Source organism: Erinaceus europaeus, chromosome 7, assembly GCF_950295315.1.
Source record: "Erinaceus europaeus chromosome 7, mEriEur2.1, whole genome shotgun sequence".
In the NCBI taxonomy this organism is placed as follows: Eukaryota; Metazoa; Chordata; class Mammalia; order Eulipotyphla; family Erinaceidae; genus Erinaceus; species Erinaceus europaeus.
Genome location: NC_080168.1, coordinates 67,706,626 through 67,727,368, shown reverse-complemented (window position 1 = coordinate 67,727,368; position 20,743 = coordinate 67,706,626). Strand labels below are relative to the sequence as shown.

The window sequence follows — 20,743 nt, the reverse complement described above, 5'->3', positions numbered from 1 at the left end:
CTGGCCCTCTCTCACTGAGCCACTGGGCCTGGCTCCAGATGCCTCAGTACAGTGACTGGCCGTCAAGGACAGCACATGGAATGTCTGACTTTAGCACACAGGGAAACTGTCTACATAGACTGCAGGCTTCAAAATGGAAGGAGAGCAATTTCATATATATATATATATATATATATATATATATATATATATATATATATATATGATTCATTTTGGGTAGAGACAGAGAGAAATTGAAGGGGCAGGGGGAGGTGAAGAGGGAGAGAGAGAGAGACAGGAAGAGAGGGATGGAGACGGAGAAGGAAGAAGGGGGGAAGGAGAGGAGAAAGAGAGGGAGAAAGGGGGAGATAGAGAGGAATAGAGAAAGAGAGGGAGGAAGAGAGGGAGAGAGAAGGGAGGAAGGGGGAAAAGAAGGAGGAAGGGAAGGAGGGAGACAGAAAAAGGAGGGGGGAGAGGAAAAGAGGGAGGAGAAAGGGGAGAGGAAAGAAAAGGGGGAGGGAGAGGAAGAGAGGGAGAGAAGAAGAAGAGAGAGAAGAAGGGAGGGAGGGAAAAGGAGAGGGGAAAAGAGGAAAAGAGGGAGAGGGAGGGAGGAAGAGGAAGGGGGGAGTGGAAGAGGGAGAAAAAGAGAAGGAGAGGGGAGAGAGAGGGGGAAAGAAAGGAAGGGAGAGATGAAGAGAGGGGGAGAGGGAGAAGGAGACAGGAAGGGGAGAGAAACAACTGCAGCTCTGTTTCAGTGCTCATGAAGCTTGCCCCTGCAGGTGGGAATGGGGGCTTGAACCCAGGTCCTTGTGCACTCTTATGTGTGTGCTCAATCCTGTGCACTGCCACCAGGCCCCTGAAAAGTGGGATTTCTAAAGTAACAATGAATATGTTTTCATCACAAATGTCTTGTTCCTGAAACCCACTGGCTAGGCCCTAGGCCTTCAGCACATGGCCCTCTTTGTGCTGGGGGGTCGGGGGACAGACAGACCTCAATACGGGTGCTCCTAACCCTGGAGCTGGGTGCTGGCTTCTGCAAATACAGTTCCAGGGCAGCAGCCTTCCTGGCTGGCAGAGTCTCTTTCAGAAACCATCTCTCTATGGGACCACATGCTCCTGGTGGCATCTGGCTTGCAGTAGGATTTCCTGGGAACAGGGCAGTTCTCTGGAACCCTGTGTCTGCTTCTTTAACTCCTGCAGGTGTCTCTCTGTCTCTCTCCCTCTCTAACTCCCCCTCCCCTCCCAATTTCTCTCTGTCCTAGTCAATAAAATGGAAAAAAATGTCCTCCAGGAGGCCTGGATTGATAGTGCTGGCACCGAGCCCCAGCAATTACCCCGTAGGAAAAATATAAGCCCGTGCAGCCTGCAGCTGACAGGATACATCCCAGCAGGAAAGTATGGCTTTTCACCCTCTGCCCTACCCCTACCCCATCATCACTTGGTCCCAGTCACACAGCTTCCACTATCAGAATCAGACTAAAAATGCCCCATCTTGTCCCTCCAGACTCAGTGAGCTAGTTAACAAAATGAGGTGCAAGGCCCGGTGATACTGACCCTGTTCAGAGATGCTAGCACCAGCTTGGGCATCTCATTCTGCATGCATTCCTTTTGAAACACAATCAGCTTGTGCTGCTGCTCTTCAGTATCTTCCTTGGATTCTTCTGGAATGGCTAAATGCAAAAATATACATATTAAGTAATGATTTTCTTTAAGACGCAGACTGGACAGTGATTGGAAATGATCAAAAGCTAAGGACACATGGGTTGCACTTTTTTCCTAGTAGTTCCTCCTTTCCAGCTGTTAAGAGTTTATAAAATAAATAATAAATAGTCTGTTATTGAATACAAAATAAGAACACTGTATGTGGTTGTTCACTGAATTTGAAGTAACAACAGGTTTCTATGGTGGAAGGATTTCTTGCAACAATCTCTTTTTTGTATTAGAAGACTCTAATTAAACCAGAAGTTAGCAGATTTTTTTATGAAACAATGGACAGCTTCAGAAAAACTGTGAGTTATTTGTACTGCTACACAAAAAGGCCAGAAATAAACTGAAGGCGTCAAAGGCAGCTGGGGCTTGGGGGCACTCAGAAGATGCTCAAGAACCTGGGCAAAGCCTCACAAGCAGTGACATAGTGCTGTGGTGTCTCTTTTCTCCCTCTTATTCCCTATCTCTAATCCTCTATCTTAAAAAAAAAAGGAAAGAAAGTAAAAAAGAGCTCACTAGAAGCAGTGGAATCATGCAAAGGCCTAGAGACAACCTTGGCAGAAACAAAGAAAAGCAAAAACAACTGGAACTGCATCGAAAGAAAAAGGACTTCATTTTCTACACTGTAGCCAAAATCATGTAAATTTTTCCAGTTTTTTTTTCTCTATTTTTTTTATTAGATAGGACAGACATTGAGAAAGGACGAGGGGGTAGAGAGAGGGAGAAAAAGATAGGCATGTGCTTTACCACTTATGAAACAAACCCACTGTACGTGGAGAGCAGGGGCTAGAATGCAGGGTACTCGCTTTTGGTAATATGTGCATTTAAACAGGTGCGCCAATACCTAGGCTCACATGTAAATTTTTATGCAGAGTTCTTAAGGTTGTAGAGCACTATTAAAGTATTTAACCTAGGAGGCAGGGCTATGGAACAGCAGCAGCTGTGTTTCTCTCTTCTTCTCTCCTGGGTCAACTAGCCATACCAAAAGAGACCACCTGGGACCGCAACAAGAAAGGACTAGAGCAACTTCAGGAACCCACCAAATCACCAGTGAGTGCAAACACGTGTGGCTCCTAGAAAGAGAGGAGCCTAGGGAGAGATTAAGTGGCTGGTCACAGTCCAGCAGTTTACCAGTTGAGACACCCCCTCCAGTCTGTTTCACCAACAAAAAGACTGAAGGGAGGAGAGGACTCCCCTAAGACTCACCAAATACAACTGTAAGTCTCCATTGCTACTGCCCTCAGAATCTAGGGCAGCAGCAGGGAGGTCCTGTGCTGACATCAGGGGACAGAGAACTAACCAGGAAAATCAGGAGATCTATAGCTCGGTGGCCTAGCAGTGGGGCTGTAAGAGTCTCTTTGCATAACCACTGGATTATCTCTACCACACCCTGCTTAATCTTGGTCAGGAGTCAGTGATTAAGCTAAGAAGCCCTCTTAGAGTTTAAAAGCCCTCAGGCTACCATAGCCTACAGGGAAGAAAAAGAACAAAAGAGGCTTTTAAGCCACTGAGCTCCAACTCAGGAATTAAAATAATATTGAAACAACTGTTAATTTCCACAACTGTGAACCCTTTAATTGCCTTAGTAGACACAAATCAATCCAGGCAAGAGTGATCAGTAATTTGAAAAGTACTGAGAGAGGGACCTCATAGCATACTATATAAAATGGTTAAACCAACAAGAAGAAATATTGGAGAAATGAACCAGGACAAGAGGCCAGCTAAAAGCCCCCCAAACACTGAAACACAAAATAATGAGGTCAACATTCAAACACTAGTTAAGGAAATAATCACAGGAGTGAGTAAAGAGTTTGAAAGAATTGTCATCAGGAATGCAGAAACAACCAGTGAGACTCTGGAAAAAAACACTTATTATTTCAAGGTCATTAGAGAGCTGAAAGCTGAAATAGCTAAGCTAAGAACACAACTAGATGAACAAGCTAAAACAGTATCAGAACAGGGTAACAAAATAGATGAACTCCAGAAAACAGTAGAGGGCAGAGAGAATAGAATCAATGAGGCTGAAGACAGAATTAGCAAGATCGAGGATGAATTAGAGGCAACTAAAAAAGAAGTAAGAGATCTCAAAAAGAGGGTAAGAGATACTGAAAATAATAATAGAGACCTACGGGATGACTTCAAAAGATAATGTGTGCATTATTGGCTTACCAGAGGAAGAAAGAGAGGGAGGGGAAGAAAGCATTCTTCGGGACATAATAACTAAGAACTTCGGTAGTCTAGACAACATAAAAGACATAAAGGTTCAAGAAGCCCAGAGGGTCCCAAACAGAATTAATCCAGACTTAAAGACACCAAGACACCTCATATTTAGAACAGAAAGGAATAAGGATAAAGAAAGGATCCTGAAGGCTGCAAGAGAAAAACAAAGAGTACCTACAGAGGAAAACCCATAACCCCAGCAGACTTCTCCACACAAACACTACAGGCCAGAAGAGAATGCCAAGATATTTATAGAGTGCTCAATGAGAAAGGCCAAGAATACTGTATCCTGCTAGACTGGCATTCAGACTAGATGGGAGGCCTAAAAACCTTCTCAGACAAGCAACAGTTGAAAGAGTCAACTACCACCAAGCCTACCCTGAAAGAAGTTCTGAAAGGTCTCCTATAAACAGTCAGGCCAACATAAATAGGCCATATGTCAGAACACTCTAAAAAATCTACAAGAATTACGATAAAATATCTTCAATCTTTGATATCAATAAATGTTAATGGCCTGGATTCACCTATGAAAAGGCACAGAGTAGGAAGATGGATCAGAATGCAACCCAATAATATGCTGTCTACAGTAAACCCACCAAAATCAACAAGATAAACACAGACTCAAAGTGAAAGGATGGAAACCTATCATACAAGCCAACGGCCCACAAAAAAGGGGCAGGAACAGCTATTCTCATATCTGATATGATAGACCTTAAAATAAATAAAAATTTTAAATATAGGAATGGACACTACTTAATGCTCAGAGGATCAATCAAGAAGACTTAACAATTATTAACATCTTTGCACCCAATGAGAAGCCGTCTAAATATATTAAACATCTACTGAAAGAGCTACAACAATATATTAACAGCAACACAGTCATAGTAGGGGACTTCAACACCCCACTCTCTCAACTTGACAGATCATCCAGGCAGAAAATCAATAAAGACATGAGAGAGCTAAATGAGAAGATAGATAAACTAGAACATTTGACATTTTTAGAGTCATTCAACCCAAGAAACTGGAATACACATACTACTCAAGTCCACATGGGTCATTCTCAAGGATAAACCATATGTTAGGCCACAAAGATAGCATCAGCAAATTCAAGAACATTGAAATCATCCCAAGCATCTTCTCAGACCACAGTGGAATTAAACTAACACTTAACAATCAACAAAAGATTAGTAATAGTCCCAAAATGTGGAAGCTCAACAGTACACTCCTTAACAACTACTGGGTCAAAAAGGAAATAAAGGAAGAAATAAAAATGTTTCGAGAGTTCAATGAAAATGAAGAAACAAGCCATAAAAACATCTGGGACACAGCTAAGGCAGTACTGAGAGGGAAGTTCATAGCCGTAGAAGCACACATTAGGAAACAAGAAAAAACACAAATAAGCAGCCGGATTGCACATCTTAAAGACCTAGAAGAAGAAGAACAAAGAAACCCTAAAGCAACCAGAAGGACAGAAATCACATTGAAAATAAGAAAACCATACAAAAGATCAACAAAAGTAAATGTTGGTTCTTCAAAAGAGTGAACAAAATCTACAAACCTTTAGCCAGATGCACAAAACAAAAAAGGGAGAAGACCCAAATAAATCAGATAATAAATGAAAGAGGAGATATCACAATAGACACCACAGAAATTCAGCATATCATGCGAAACTTCTATGATAAACTATAAGCCACCAAGGTAGAGAACCCGGAAGAAATGGACGATTTCCTAGATACATACCAACTTCCAAAGTAAAGTAAAGAGGAAGTAGATAACATGATCAGGCCCATCACAGCTAATGAAATTGAAACAGCTATCAAAAACCTTCTCAAAAAAAGTCCTAGACGAGATGGTTTTACAAATGAATTCTACAAAACCTTCAAAGAATAACTAATACCTCTACTTTTAAAAGTCTTCCAGAAGACTGAAGACACTGCAATACTCCCTTCCAGCTTCTATGAAGCCAGCATCACTCTGATACCAAAAGCAGACAGGGATACAACCAAAAAAGAAAACTACAGACCAATGTCTCTGATGAACATAGATGCTAAAATATTGAACAAAATTCTAGCCCACCAGATATAGCAGTTTATTAAAAAGATTGTTCATGATAACCAAGTGGGGTTTATCCCAGGCATGCAAGGTTGGTTTAATATATGTAAATCAATCAACGTAATCCATCACATCAACAAAAGCAAGACCAAAAACCACATGGTCATATCAATAGAGGCAGAGAAAGCCTTTGACAAAATGCAACATCCCTTATGATGAAACACTACATAAATGGGAATAATAAAAAAATTCCTGAAGATAGTGGAGTCTATATATAGCAAACCTACAGCCAATATCATACTCTATGGTGAAAAACTGGAAGCATTTCCCCTCAGATCATGTACTAGACACGACTGCCCACTATCACCATTATTATTATTCAACATAGTGTTGGAAATTTGTGCCATAGCAATCAGGCAGGAGCAAGGAAATAAAGGCACACAGATTGGAAGAAAAGAAGTCAAACTCTCCCTATTTGCAGATGACATGATAGTATACATAGAAAAACCTATGGAATCCAGCAAGAAGCTTTTGGAAATCATCAGGCAATACGGTAAGGTGTCAAGCTACAAAATTAACATTCAAAAGTCAGTGGCATTCCTCTATGCAAACACTAAGTTACAAGAAGATGAAATCCAGAAATCAGTTCCTTTTACTATAGCAATAAAAACAATAAAATATCTAGGAATAAACCTAACCAAAGAAGTGAAAGACTTGTATACTGAACATGATGAGTCACTACTCAAGGAAATTGAAAAAGACACAAAGAAGTGGAAAGATAGTCCATGTTCATGAGTTGGAAGAATTAACATCATCAAAATGAATATACTACCCAGAGCCACACACAAATTTAATGCTATCCCCATCAAGATCCCAACCACACTTTTTAGGAGAATAGAACAAATGCTACAAATGTTTATCTGGAACCAGAAAAGACCTAGAATTGCCAAAACAATCTTGAGAAGAAAGAACAGAACTGAAGGCCCTATAATTGTATTCTAGGGCCATTGTAATCAAAACTGCTTGGTACTGGAACATGAATAGACACACTGACCAGTGGAATAGAACTGAGAGCCCAGAAGTAAGTCCCCACACCTATGGACATCTAATCTTCAACAAAGGTGCCCAGACTACTAAATAGGGAAAGCAGAGTCTTTTCAACAAATGGTGTTGGAAAAAAATGGGTTGAAACATGCAGAAGAATGAAACTGAAGCACTTTATTTCACCAAATACAAAAGTAAATTCCAAGTGGATCAAGGACTTGGATGTTAGACCAGAAACTATCAGATACGTAGAGGAAAATATTAGCAGAACTCTACTCCACATAATAAACTTTAAAGGCATCTTCAATAAAATGAATCCAATTACAAAGAAGACATAAAACAATGAGACTATATCAAATTAAAAAGCTTCTGCACAGCAAAAGAAACCACTACCCAAACCAAGATATCCCTCACAGAATGGGAGATCTATACATGCCACACATCAGAGAAGAGGTTAATAACCAAAATATATAAAGAGCTTGCCAAACTCAACAACAAGAAAACAAATAACCCCATCCAAAAATGGGGGGGAGGACATGGACAGAATATTCACCACAGAGAGATCCAAAAGGCCGAGAAACACATGAAAAGATGGTCCACGTCTTTGATTGTCAGAGAAATGCAAATAAAGACAACAATGAGATACCACTTCACTCCTGTGAGAATGTCATACATCAGAAAAGGTAGCAGCAGTAAATGCTGGAGCGATTGTGGGGTCAAAGGAACCCTCCTGCACGGCTGGTAGGAATGTCAATTGGTCCAACCTCTGTGGACAACAGTCTGGAGAACTCTCAGAAGGCTAGAAATGGACCTACCCTCTGATCCTGCAATTCCTCTCCTGGGAATATATCCTGAGGAACCCAACACACCTATCCAAAAAGATCTGTGTACACATATGTTCTTAGCAGCACAATTTGTAATAGTCAAAACCTGGAAGCAACCCAGGTGTCCAACAACAGATGAGTGGCTGAGCAAGTTGTGGTATATATACACAATGGAATACTACTCAGCTATCAAAAATGGTGACTTCACCGTTTTCAGCTGATCTTGGATGGACCTTGAAAAATTCATGTTAAGTGAAATAAGTCAGAAACAGAAGGATGACTATGGGATGATCTCACTCTCAGGCAGAAGTTGAAAAACAAGATCAGAAGAGAAAACACAAGTAGAACCTGAACTGGAATTGGCGTATTGCATCAAAGTAAAAGACTCTGAGGTGGGTGGGTGGGGAGAATACAGGTCCATGAAGGATGACAGAGGACCTAGTGGGGGTTGTATTGTTATATGGGAAACTGGGGAATGTTGTGCATGTAGAAACTATTGTATTTACTGTCAAACATAAAACATTAATTCCCCAATAAATTTTTTTAAAAATACTAGCATGAAAATAATCCAGGCAGTGAAACAAGTCTGCAGGTGTCTTTCTCTCCCCGTCTTCCCCTCCTCTCTCAATTTCTCTCTGTCCTGCCAACAACGAATGACATCAACAACAACAATAATAACCATAACAAGACTACAACAACAAGGTCAACAAAAAGGGTGAAAAAAAATGTCCTCCAGGAGCAGTGGATTCATGGTGCAGGCACTGAGCCCCAGCAATAAAGGAGGCAAAAAAAAAACAAAACTAAAACTAACAAGTGAGTGGGTTAATATGATTCGATTAAAAATAACAGAGTAGCTACTTTTATTAAAGATAACTGAGACTTAAGAAAAAGTTGGCTGGGGGGGGACCAGACTATGGCTCACTCAGTATAGCACACACAGTACTAAGCTCAAGGACCCGCACAAGGATCCCGGTTCAAGCCCCCAGCTCCCCACCTGCCAGGGCAGAACCTTCAGAAGTTATGAGGCAGGGCTACAGATATCTCTCTGTCTCTCTCCCTATCACCCTCCCCTCTCTCAATTTCTCTCTGTCCTGTCCAATAAAGTGGGAAAAAATATGGCTGCCAGCAGATTTGTAGTGTTGGCATTAAACCCCAATGATAACCCTGGGGGCAAAAAAAAAAAAGAAAGAAAAGAAAAATCTGACTGAAAAAAAGAACTCTGCTTGAAAAGCTGTATGTCATTCTAAGATCCTCTCCCACTCTGAAGCATAAATACAAGACAAGGGGCCAGGTGGTAGTGCACCTGGTTAAATTCTGCCATCACAGTGCACAAGGACCTGGGTTCAAGCCCCCGACCCCCACCTGCAAGGGGAAATCTTCACAAGTGGTAAAGTAGGGCTGCAGATGTCTCTGTCTCTCTTCCTTTTTTTTTTAATATTTATTTATTTATTCCCTTTTGTTGCCCTAGTTGTTTTATTGTTGTAGTTATTATTGTTGTTGATGTCATCAATGTTGGATAGGACAGAGAGAAATGGAGAGAGGAGGGGAAGACAGAGAGGGGGAGAGAAAGATAGACACCTGCAGACCTGCTTCACCGCCTGTGAAGCAACTCCACTGCAGGCGGGGAGCCAGGGGCTCGAACCAGGATCCTTATGCTGATCCTTGTGCTTTGCACCACGTGCGCTTAACCTGCTGCGCTACCTCCCGACTCCCCTCTCTTCCTTTCTATCAACCCATTCCCTCTAGATTTCTGGCTGTTTCTATCCAATAAGTAAATAAAGATAATTTAAAAAATTCTTTAAAAATACAAGACAACTACAAAGAATATAGAAAGATGGAAATGGGTTGCATTTTAAAAGACATTAGAATCTCAAAGGAATCAGGAACTTTGCAAAAGAACAAAAATGGAAGACAACAGAATTCCTGGGATTCTAGAGCCCCTGCCAACTGCACCAGGGCCCTGCCCTCATGCTCTCATTCACACCCGCCTGCCCAATGCCCACTACATCAAGGCCCTGTCCCTCAGGCTCCCATCCATACCCTCCTGTCCACTGCCCACTTGCACCAGGGCCCTGACCCTTTGTCTCCCACCCACACCCCACCCCCATTCACTGCCCTCTGCACCAGGGCCCTGCCCCTCAGGCTCCCACCCACACCCCCTTGCCCATTGCCATCTGCACCCAGACCACCAACACCATCCCTGCACATGGACCCCGTGCAGGGCTCCTGCTGCACCCCACCTTCCCCCAGCTCAGCCTCTGAGTAAATGCCCAGCAATGTCCCTGTCACCCTCACCATTAGTACCTCACACACTTCTTCCGGAACACTCTTCCTTGCAGACACCTGTAGCTGCCCCAAGGCAGAGAGAACTCACACATGTGTGGGGAGTTTGCCTGAGCTTGAGGACAAACCAGAGCTAGACAGCTGAGCTGGAGGCCAAGAGGGCACAGCAAGTGAACAGGTGGGAGCCACGTTTATCCACCCATGGGGGAAGAGGGATGGGAAGGAGTGGGATGGTAGTGTGGGAAGTCATCAGCCATCAGGAGAGTCCTGACAAGAGGGAACTTAGGTTTCATGTAGACCCAGAGATAGGAGCCAACACCCATGTCTCATGTCTCTTGGGGGACCGGAGTTTTCTTTCCTATTAAGCACACACATGCCCTCCTACCGCTGTTCTCCATCCTGACTTTGGGAATGTGTGCTCTTAACCAAGGGGAAGGGACAGCCTTTTCTGGGCAGAAGTAAGTCCTTTAATTATTTGCCTAGGAAGTTAACAGTTCAGACCAGTCCAAACCCCACTGGATAGGCCCTCTCTCCCACATTGGGTCCCAGGACTCACCCGGGGCCAGGAAGTGCACCAGGGTACGCAGGGCGGCCAGTTGTACCCCTGGCATCGTCGCATGGCTCCTCATGATGGTCAGAATCCTGGGAGCCACAGCAGCCACAGTATCCAGGCAAGTGTGGCTGGGGAGAGAACGCAGACACAGTACTCACCAGCCCACCCTGGCTCCACTGTGCAAACACCCTGGAGCCAGGAGCCAAGCAGACCTGTCTCCTTAGAGATGCAGACATGGGTCACATTTGAATCCAGGATGGACAGCATCACAGGACTGCTGGTCAGTGGGGCCAGAGACCACAGTCAGTGTCACCAGCCAATAACTTCATTTAAAAATGCATTTATTGGGGGCCGGGCAGTGGTGCAGCCAGTTAAGTGCACATGGTGCAAAGTGCAAGGACCGGCATAAGGAACCCGGTTCGAGCCCCGGGCTCCCTACCTGCAGGGGGAGTGAAGCAGGTCTGTAGGTGTCTATCTTTCTCTCCCCCTCTCTGTCTTCCCCATCTCTCTCAATTTCTCTCCTATCCAACAACTGTGACATCAATAACACCAACAATAATAACCACAACATATACAATAAAACAACAAGGGCAACAAAAGGGAAAAATAGCCTCCAGGAGGAGTGGATTCATGATGCAGGCACCAAGCCTCAGCAATAACCCTGGAGGCAAAAAAAATATGCATTTATTGAGGGCCAGGCAGTGGCACACTCACTTAAATAAACATAGTTTGAAGCACAAAGAACCTGTTGGAGTCCTCAGCTCTGCAGGGGGGACTCTTCAAAAGCCATGAAGCAGGGCTGCAGGTGTCTCTGTCTCACTCTCTCTCTCCCTACCTTCCCTTTCTCTCTCAATTTCTCTCTGTCCTATCCAATATAAAATGGGGGAGGGGGAATGGCTGCTAGGAGCACTGGATTTGGAGTGCAGGCACTGAGGGCAAAACAAATAAAGAGCTCAACATTTTGTCTACTACACTACCTCCCAGACAACAGCCGACAACTTCCTACCTACACCTGGGCCACTGGCATCAAATCTGGAAGGTGAGTCTCAACCACTTTCACCATCTGCACACCTAAGCATTGAGCACAGGAGGGGACCCAGACAGGGCACTGGACCCAACTCCTACCCCCAAGGCCAGGGAGCTTGCCACACTAACCAGACACTGCACTCCACTGGCATTCCAAACTTTTTTTTTTTTTTAACCAGAGCCCTGCTGAGTGCTGGCTTATGGTGATGTGAGGGACTGAACCTGGGATTCTGGAGCCTCAGGTGTGAGAGTCTCTTTGCATAACCATTATGCTATCTACCCCTACCCGATTCCAATCTTCTGTTTACTTCCAGGACACCTTGGTTTCCCAGGAATCTAGCTTTGTTTGTCTGTTTTTCCTGGCTCAGTGTTCTACATTCTTTATCAACTTATTCACCTACAGTACCTTCCTTCAAAAAGATGGTTCAGCATCTTGCAGCCACTCTCAGCCACTTGTGGAGATTGTATGTGCCTCTGCATGAGCTCCAACACATTCAGGAATATGCCTTTCGACAGCAGAATCTTCCTAAAATTATCTAGAAATCGTGGCAGCAGAGTTACTTACGGAAGTGACTTTGCAATAAGACATAAAGCATTACAGTAGCCTAACTCATATGGGTGAACATGCAACCCCTATCATACTGACACCCTCTAAAGCATTCATGTGTAAGATAGATCCCAGGGGTCGGGGTGGTTGAGCACACATGTTACAACACACAAGGGCCCGTGTTTAAGCCCCTGGTTCCCACCTGCAGGGGGAAAGCTTTGCAAGTGGTGAAGCAGGGCTACAAGTGTCTCTCTGTCTCTTTCCCTCTCTGTCTCCCATTTCCTCTCGACTTCTGGCTGTCTCTATTCAATAAATAAATAAAGATAATTAGAAAAAAAGATAAATCCATTTTCAATTATCCCTATTTAGATTAAATGCTTATTGAAGTTTAAAAAAAAATTTTTTAAGTTTTATTCAGAGAATAGACTAGGCTCAGTGTAATCCTCATACTTTATTCCACATGAAGGGAGTGTTTTTGCAGAGAAGTGGTTTTAAAAGACCTTCCAAAATAAGAATGCAGCTAGATTTGATTTGATTTGATTTCTTGCCTCCAGAGTTATCACTGGCACTTCGAATCCACTGCTCCTGGGGGCCCTCTTTTTCTTTTCTTTTTCATTTTACTGGAATGGACAGACAGAAATTGAGAGAGGAGTGGGTAGATAAAGAGGGGAAAAAAAGACACCTGCAGCCCTGCTTCACCACTTGCAAAACTTTCCCCCTGCAGGTGGGGAGTGGGGGCTCAAACCCAGGTCCTTGTACATACCCTTGCACTTAGTACTATGTGCATTTAACCAGGAGCACCAACACCGGGCCCCAGAATAAAGCTAGATTTCATTCAAGTGTGTAGAACAGTGTCCCAATGACCACGCATAAAGAGCTAAGATTGGCAGGGCACACAGATACTGGGGAGCAGGGCCAGTTGGAGCTGCATGGGATGGGGCTAAAGGTCACCCTTCAGCTCTGGGAGCCTGGCTGGGGTGGGATACACACAGGAGCGTCAGGTTCACCCTCCAGTGAAAGGAGCAGACACAGCCCTTTCTGAAGTGTCACTGAGCCTGTGCAGGTACAAACACCACTCCAAGGGTGGAGGAAGCACAGGACCAGAGAGAGCAGAGGTGGGTGCACATGTCCACGGTGACGCCTGGGCTCAGGAGAGCCCCACCTCTGCTTCACAGCCCACACCAGCACAGAGGAAAGACTGCAGCCCAACAGTGCAAAGACAGAGGCTCCTCTTTACCATAAGCAACTCTCACTAAAAGCAAGTCCAAGCTTCCAGGACTCTCTGTAAATATCCATCCCAACAATCCAGTGAGTCAACACTTTGAAAGAGGCAGGAAGCACAAAAGAATTCTCTTTTGAATTTTTAAAATCACTTCTCTTTTTACATTTTCTTTGTTGTTGAAATTCTATTTTTTTCTTTTTCTTCTTTTTTTTTTTCCCCAGAGCCCTACTCACCTCTGGCTTATGGGACTTTGGAGGCTCAGACACGACTCTTTGCATAACCATTATGCTAACTACTCCCACCCTCTTTGTTAAATTTTTAAAAATACTTTCTGGGGCTGGGTGGTAGTGCAGCAAGTTAAGCACACATGGTGCAAAAAGCAAGGGCTGGAGTAAGGATCCCGGTTCTAGCCCCCAGCTCCCCACCTGCAAAGGGGGGGTCGCTTCACAAGCGGATAAGCAGGTCTGCAGGTGTCTGTCTTTCTCTCCCCCTCTCTGTCTTCTCCTCTTCTCATTTCTCTCTGTCCTATATAACAACACCTGGGTTAGCACACACGTTACACTGCACAAGGACCTGGGCTTGAGCCCCTGACTCGCACACACAGTAGAAAAGCTTTAGCAGTGGAGCAGGGCCGCAGGTGTCTCTCTTCCCCACCACACAACCACCCCCCCTTTTTTTGTCTCCAAGGTTATTACTGGGGCCTGCACTTGGAATCCACTGCTCCTAGAGGTCACTGTTCCCATTTTGTTGCCCTTGTTATTATTGTTGGATAGGACAGAGAGAAATCGAGAGAGGAGGGGAAGACAGAGAGGGGGAGAGAAAGACACCTGCAGACCTGCTTCATTGCTTGTGAAGCAAACCCCCCCCCCGCAGGTGGGGAGCTGGGGGTTCAAACTGAGATCCTTGAGCTGGCCCATGTACTTCGTGCCATGTGCACTTAACCCACTGCACCACAGGCCAGCTCCCTGCCCCCACCTTTTTTTTTGTCTCCCCCAGATCACTGCTCAGGTCTGGCTTATGGTGATACAGGGGATTGAAGCCGGTATCTCTCTCCCTCTCTATCTCCCCCTTCTCTCTCAATTTCTCTCTGTCCTTTCCAGTAAAATGAAAAAAAAATGGCTGCCAGGAGGAGGAAAAAAAAGAAAAGAGAAGAGAAGAGAAAAAAAGAAGAAGACGCCAGGAGTGTGGTGACCAAAGTCAGCTTCAGAAAAACCCTCTAGGGCAGAAGTCCAGGGATAACACAGGGATCTGAGCACAGCAGAGCTGGCAAGCCATCCAGGACAAAGGTGTGGGCTCCAGAAAGGGCAGAGCTCTGGTCCTAAGCAAGAGACTGAGACAGACTCCAAATGCAGCTGATCCTGCGACGCCCCAAGCAGCCTCTCACTCCACCAGGGTGCTAGACTGTGTTTGTGTCACAAGGATCCCCAGGTCTCTGAGGCCAGCACCCACATATTGTGGCCAGCTGGCACATTAACTCACTCACCCCCCCCAGCCCCTCCCTGAGCAGCAGGTCTGAGCCTCTTCCCAGGAGACTCCACAGACCTCTGCTCAGTGGAAGCCAGGGGCTTAGCCACAGCCTCGCAAGCCCACGTCATCTGGGACTATCTCCCAAGGCCCCTCCCATAGCCCAGAAAGCCTGAGCTTTTCATGAAAGAGCCTCAGAGAGAGAGAGAGAGAGAGAGGAAAGGGGGGGATGTAGAGAAGGAAGGGTGCTCCCTGAGGTGACTTCACAGCAGCAAGGAGATGAGAGAGCAAGGTGCCTCCCTCCCTCTCTACGGAATCTGTCTCTGCCTCTATCTGCTGGGAATTTGAGCTAGCACCGGGTGATTGCAGGATTCCAGTGTTTACTCTGTCCTTTTCCCCCCCTTCTATAAATACCCTGCAAGGACTGCCAAGTCCCCATGCCTTTGTAATGAGCTGTCGCCACAGGCCGTCTGGCAGACTTTCCTGCCCATCAGGGCAGGCACACAGCTGCCAGAGCCAAGTCCTGAGCTAAAAGCCCCTTCAAAGGGTCACAGTCATGGTCCCTCTATAATAACGCAAAGCTGAGTGCCTCACTGGCAGGTCAATGAGAACCACACATTTACATGTAAAGAATTATTTTGAAAAAAGTGATAATGGTCAATTGGCCAGAATTTTAAATGGACACTGACTTTCCACCCATGGCAATTCTACATGTTCCTAAGAAAATATCAGAAACAGCATATAAAAAAAATGGGAAAGAAGTGTCCATCTGGGGGCTGGGGAATAGCACAGCTGGATAAGTGCAAGGACCTGTGGAAGGTTCCCAGCTCCCCACCTGCAGGGGGGACGCTTGACAAGCGGTAAAGTTGTGTCTGCAGGTGTCATTCTTTCTCTCCCCACCCCCCGTCTGTCTTCCACTCTTCTCTCAATTTTTCTCTGTCCTGTCCGATTGAAAAAAAAATTGAAAAAAATGGCTGTCAGGAGCAGGGGATTCATAATGCCAGCACTAGGTCCCAGCAATAACCCTGGAGACAATAAATAAATAAATAAATATCCATCTGGTACTCAGACTAGAGAAAAAAAATATTTCCTTGGACATCAACTGCAGGCCCATAAAGAAGAAAATGGGTCATGAAATAGAATATCAGCACAGACTGGGAGAAAAACAGCATGAGACAAGAATGTGAAAAATAATATTGACTGACACAAAGTGGGGAATTAAAAGGTGATTCTAAGAGTCTAAGATAATCCCAGTTCTGCAAATAAATAAAATACAGTGTCTGCGTCATGTTTGGTATACATTAGTACAGAAGAAAACAGTTGAAGGACTAGTGGTGGTAAACCTAGTTGAGAACACAAGTTACAATGCACAAGGACATGGGTTTGAGCCCCCAGTCCCCATGTAAGTGGGGAAAGCTTCAGGAGTGGTAAAGCAGGTCTGCAGTTGTCTCTCTGTCTCTGTCTCTCTCTCCCTATCACCCTCCCCCACCTCCTGATTTCTGGCTGTCTCTACCTAATAAATAAATAAATATTTTTAAAAAGTAAAAGAAAAAAAAATAGCAGAAAGTTAATCTTCTTTTTCTTCCCCAGACCCTGGTTTATAGGGGCGCTGGGGACTGAACCTGGGGCTATGGAGCCTCAGGCATGAAAGCCTTTTGCACAACCATTATGCTGTCTTCCCCAGCCTTCATTTTCTCCTTTAATCTTCCCAGCTCCAGCTATCAGGTACATACACACCTGCATTTTCACCATGCATCACTAATACAGTAAAGGCTGCAAGGGGGGGGGCGGGCTCACCGTTCTGCTCCAGTAGAGTTGACAGGGCGTCTGCAGAGGCCTGGAAGACGCCTTTGGAGGAGGAGTGCATCAGCATGGACAGCATCACCTCCCTGTGCGCGGGGAACCTGCAGCAGAGGCAGCCAGAGCTCAGGAGCATCTGCACACGGTTCCACCCACACTTCCCTGAGCTGACAGACACACTGGGAATGAAGACAGTGTATGCGGGGCCACTGCACTCACAAAAGTGAACCACAGCCAAATTCTGACAGTGGAAAGTCACACTCAGTCCCTCTGGAAAACACCAGAGGAAGGGGCAGAGGAGACAGCACAGTGGATTTGCAAACAGAATCTCCTGCTTGAGATGCTGCGGTCCTAGGTTCAAGCCCTAGCACTACCATCAGCCAGAGCTAAGCAGGGCTATGGTAAAAATAAATAAATACATAGATAAATAAAAACACCAGAGGAAGCCAGGCACTATTTCTCTTATCTCAGAGGGAAAAGGAAAAAGGAAAGACACTTAGAAGTAGTAATAGATATAGGTGTGACTTAGAAAGGAAGAGAAGGCAGAACCACAGAAATAAATAAGAGGGCCACTATCCAGAGACAGAGATAGATGATATAGATATACATAAGAGATATAGAAAGACAGACAGAGACAGACGATCCCAGTACCACCATAAGACAGAGGTGAGCAGTGCTCTGGTTAAAAATAAAGAGAGAGGGGGCAGGGCAGTAGTGCAGTGGGTTAAGCGCACATAGCACCAAGCGAAAAGACCGGCATTAGCATCCCAGTTTGAATCGGTGAAACAGGTCTGCAAGTGTCTATCTTTCTCTCCCCCTCTCTGTCTTCCCCTCTTCTCTCCATTTCTCTCTGTCCTAGCCAACAACAATGACATCAATAACAGTAATAATAATCACAACAATGATAAAACAATAAGGGAAACAAAAGAGAGAAAAATTAAAAAAGAAAAAAATTAAAAAGAGATAAAGACAGATAGAGAGATAGATAGAGATAGAGATAGAGATAGAGATATAGAGATAGATAGAGATAAAGACAGGTGTAGATAGATAGATACTAGATGCAGAGGTAGGGGTAGAGGTAAGGATAGGGGTAGGGATATGGAGAATCAACCCATATCTGTGACCTCGAGACAATCACCACAGTTTCCAATGGAGAAGATGAGGAGACAGAACTCTGGTGGTGGGAAAGGTGTGGAATTATACCCGTACTACCTTGACATTCTCTAAATCACTAATTTTAAAAAGTTAGATTTTTAAATGTCAAGAGTTAGTTTTCTCCACTTCAGTGTTGAGAGGAAAGAGAAGAGGGTCAGCAGGTGCATGAAGACAGCTAGAAATAAAGAATAAAAAGAACAACCAGATAAAGGCTGGGACAAGGCTCAGCATGCCTGAACCGCAGCTTTGATGACAGCACCTCTATGTGCCCGAGGGGAGGTCTTCCCTTTATTCTCTCTTTGAAAATAATAAATCTAACAAAAACAAATAAATACACAGGGGCCAGGTGGTGGTGCACCTGGTTGAGTGCACATGTTACAATGTGCAAGGACCCAGGTTTGAGCCCCGGTCTCTATCTGCAGGAGGAAAGCTTCATGCGTGGTGAAGCCGGTCTGCAGGTGTCTCTCTGTCTCTCTCCTTCTCTCTCTACCTCCCTCTACCCTTTCAATTTCCCTCTGTCTCTATCCAGTAATAAATTAATGATTTAATTTTTTAAAAAAGTAAAATGAGGATGGGGTAGATTGCATAATGGTTATGCAAACAGACTCTCATGCCTGAGGCTCCAAAGTCCCAGGTTCAATCTCCTGTACCACCACAAGCCAGAGCTGAGCAGTGCTCTGGTTAAAAATAATAATAATAATAAGTAAAATGGGGGCTGGGTGGTAGGACAGTGGGTTAAGCACACATGGCATAAAGCGCAAGGACTGGCATAAGGATCCCAGTTCAAGCCCCTGGCTCCCCACCTGCAGGGGGTGGTTTCACAAGAAGTGAAGCAGATCTGCAGGTATCTATCTTTCTCTCTCCCTCTCTGTCTTCCCCTCCTCTCTCCATTTCTCTCTGTCCTATCCAACAACAACAACAGCAATAACAATAATAACAACAACAACAATGATAAACAAGGGTAACAAAAGGGAAAAAATACCCTCTAGGAGGAGTGGATTCTTAGTGCAGGCACCCATCCCCAGCTGGAGGCAAAAAAAAAAAAAAAAAGTAAAATGCCCACATGAACACTATTCCTAGCGACATTACAGGAGTTGAGGAAAACACAGAACTGACGGCTTAGAAACTTTTCGTATGAAATTGAAACTACTAACTGGCCATCTTCATCACCAATCTTCTTGTGTAAACTGTTCTGGTACATAAGGAGATTATTAAGTGCCCAGCACGCAGCCTCCTGGATTTGGGGAGAAAAAAAACAAAAACAAAACAAGCCGACAGTCAGACAAGAACCAACAAGCAAGGTAAGCTGGCTGACTACAGCAGAGTGGCACCTGCACGTGCTTGTCCTTCCTGTGCCTGGTCAGAGCTCTGTAGCAGGCCTCCAGCCAGAACAGCTCCTCCTCCTCCTCCTCCTCCTCCTCCTCCTCCTTGTACTGCTCGTTCTCCCCACTCTCACTCTTTTCCTCCAGGTCATGATTTAAGAAGATGGTCTCCGCTTGGGGGGGGGGGAGAAAATATACATATATAAGATTTATTGACTACTGGATAAGTATCTCCAAATCCACACGTGGAAATATTACCAACCTGTAGGTGTGGCCCTGGGTAATAGACAGACCTCTTTAATGAATTACCCCCTCCCCAGTGCCACCTCCTCATCTAGATAAATGAGCAAATGAAGAAGCAACACCAAGGGACTGGATGGTGGCGCACCTGGTTGAGTGCACATGTTACGATGCATAAGGACCCGGGATCACACCCCCAGTCCTTACCTATAGGGGAGAAAAGCTTTGCAAGTGGTGAAGCAGAGCCACAAGTGTCCCTCTGTCTATTGTCTCTCTCCCTCTCTATCTCCCCCTTCCCTCTCAATTTCTGGCTGTCTCCATGCAGTAAATAAAGATGATAATAATAAAAGGAGAAGGAGGTGGAGGAGAAGTGACACCAAACAAAACTGAAGGACTGAAAGGGAAACTCATCGAGAGAATTAGCATAGAACAGCAGAGGTTGGTGGGACAGTTCTACTCAAACCAGGAAGGGCACTGAGCACAGAACTGTTATCTCCCCCTGAAATCAGCCTCTTCTTATTTGTTTTAATTATCTTTATCTATTTATCAGATAGAGACAGCCAGAAATAGAGAGGAAAGGGAGAGAAGAGACAGAGAGACACCTGCAGCCCTGCTTCACCACTTGCAAAGCTTTCCCCCTGCAGGTGGGGACTAGAGGCTCAAACTCGGGTCCCTGTGCATTGTAGTATGTGTGCTCTACCAGGTGCATGACAACCTGGCCCCTCTTGTGGGAGAAGATAAAGAAGGAAAGAGACAGACACCTGAAGCCCTGCTTCACCACTCATGAACCTTTCTCCTACAGGTGTGGGCTGGTGACTTGAACCTGGGTCTTTGTGCACTGTAGCAGGTAAATCAACCAGGTGTGCCACCACCTGGCCCCTAAATTAGCCTCTTCTGGGAAAGGGATGACACACTAGGAGACACACCTGGTACTCCTCCTCCCCCTCCACAGTGGGCCCTGCTCTAAGGCCATCCCACAATCAGGGCCGCCCTCTCTAACCGCTGCACCAACTCCCACCCCTTGGGGACACTTACTGAGAAGCGCCAGGCAGCTGAGGGCAGCGAGCTGCAGGGCTGCATTCTGTGGGAACCTCTGCAGGGCCTGCACCACGAACTCATGCACCTCGTTCAGAACTAGGATGTTAAAAAAGTTACCTAGGGGTGGGGAAATGGCATAATGGTTAACCAAAAAGACTTCAGTGTCTGAGGCTCTGGCGTCACAGGTTCAATCCCTAGCACCACCATCACCAGAGCACAGCAGGGCTTTGGGAATAATAATAACAATAACAATAATAATAAATAATA

General features: G+C 45.0%; 1 protein-coding gene across 6 annotated transcripts in view; it reads right to left on the bottom strand.

Moving 5' to 3' along the window:
* LRRK2 (leucine rich repeat kinase 2) overlaps window positions 1–20,743 on the bottom strand; it is a 155,947-nt gene that overhangs the window by 100,173 nt on the left and 35,031 nt on the right. For 4 of the 6 annotated variants that reach the window (XM_060194684.1, XM_060194683.1, XM_060194682.1 and 1 more), the window contains 7 exons: window positions 20,474–20,593; window positions 19,208–19,371; window positions 19,031–19,110; window positions 16,719–16,825; window positions 12,095–12,224; window positions 10,666–10,790; window positions 1,534–1,649 (listed from right to left, as the gene is read on the bottom strand). In XM_060194684.1, the coding sequence (XP_060050667.1) occupies window positions 1,534–1,649; window positions 10,666–10,790; window positions 12,095–12,224; window positions 16,719–16,825; window positions 19,031–19,110; window positions 19,208–19,371; window positions 20,474–20,593 (842 nt within the window). Of the gene's footprint in view, window positions 1–1,533; window positions 1,650–10,665; window positions 10,791–12,094; window positions 12,225–16,718; window positions 16,826–19,030; window positions 19,111–19,207; window positions 19,372–20,473; window positions 20,594–20,743 lie in introns of those variants that run through there. The other 2 variants (XM_060194679.1, XM_060194681.1) reach the window with 2 other exon arrangements.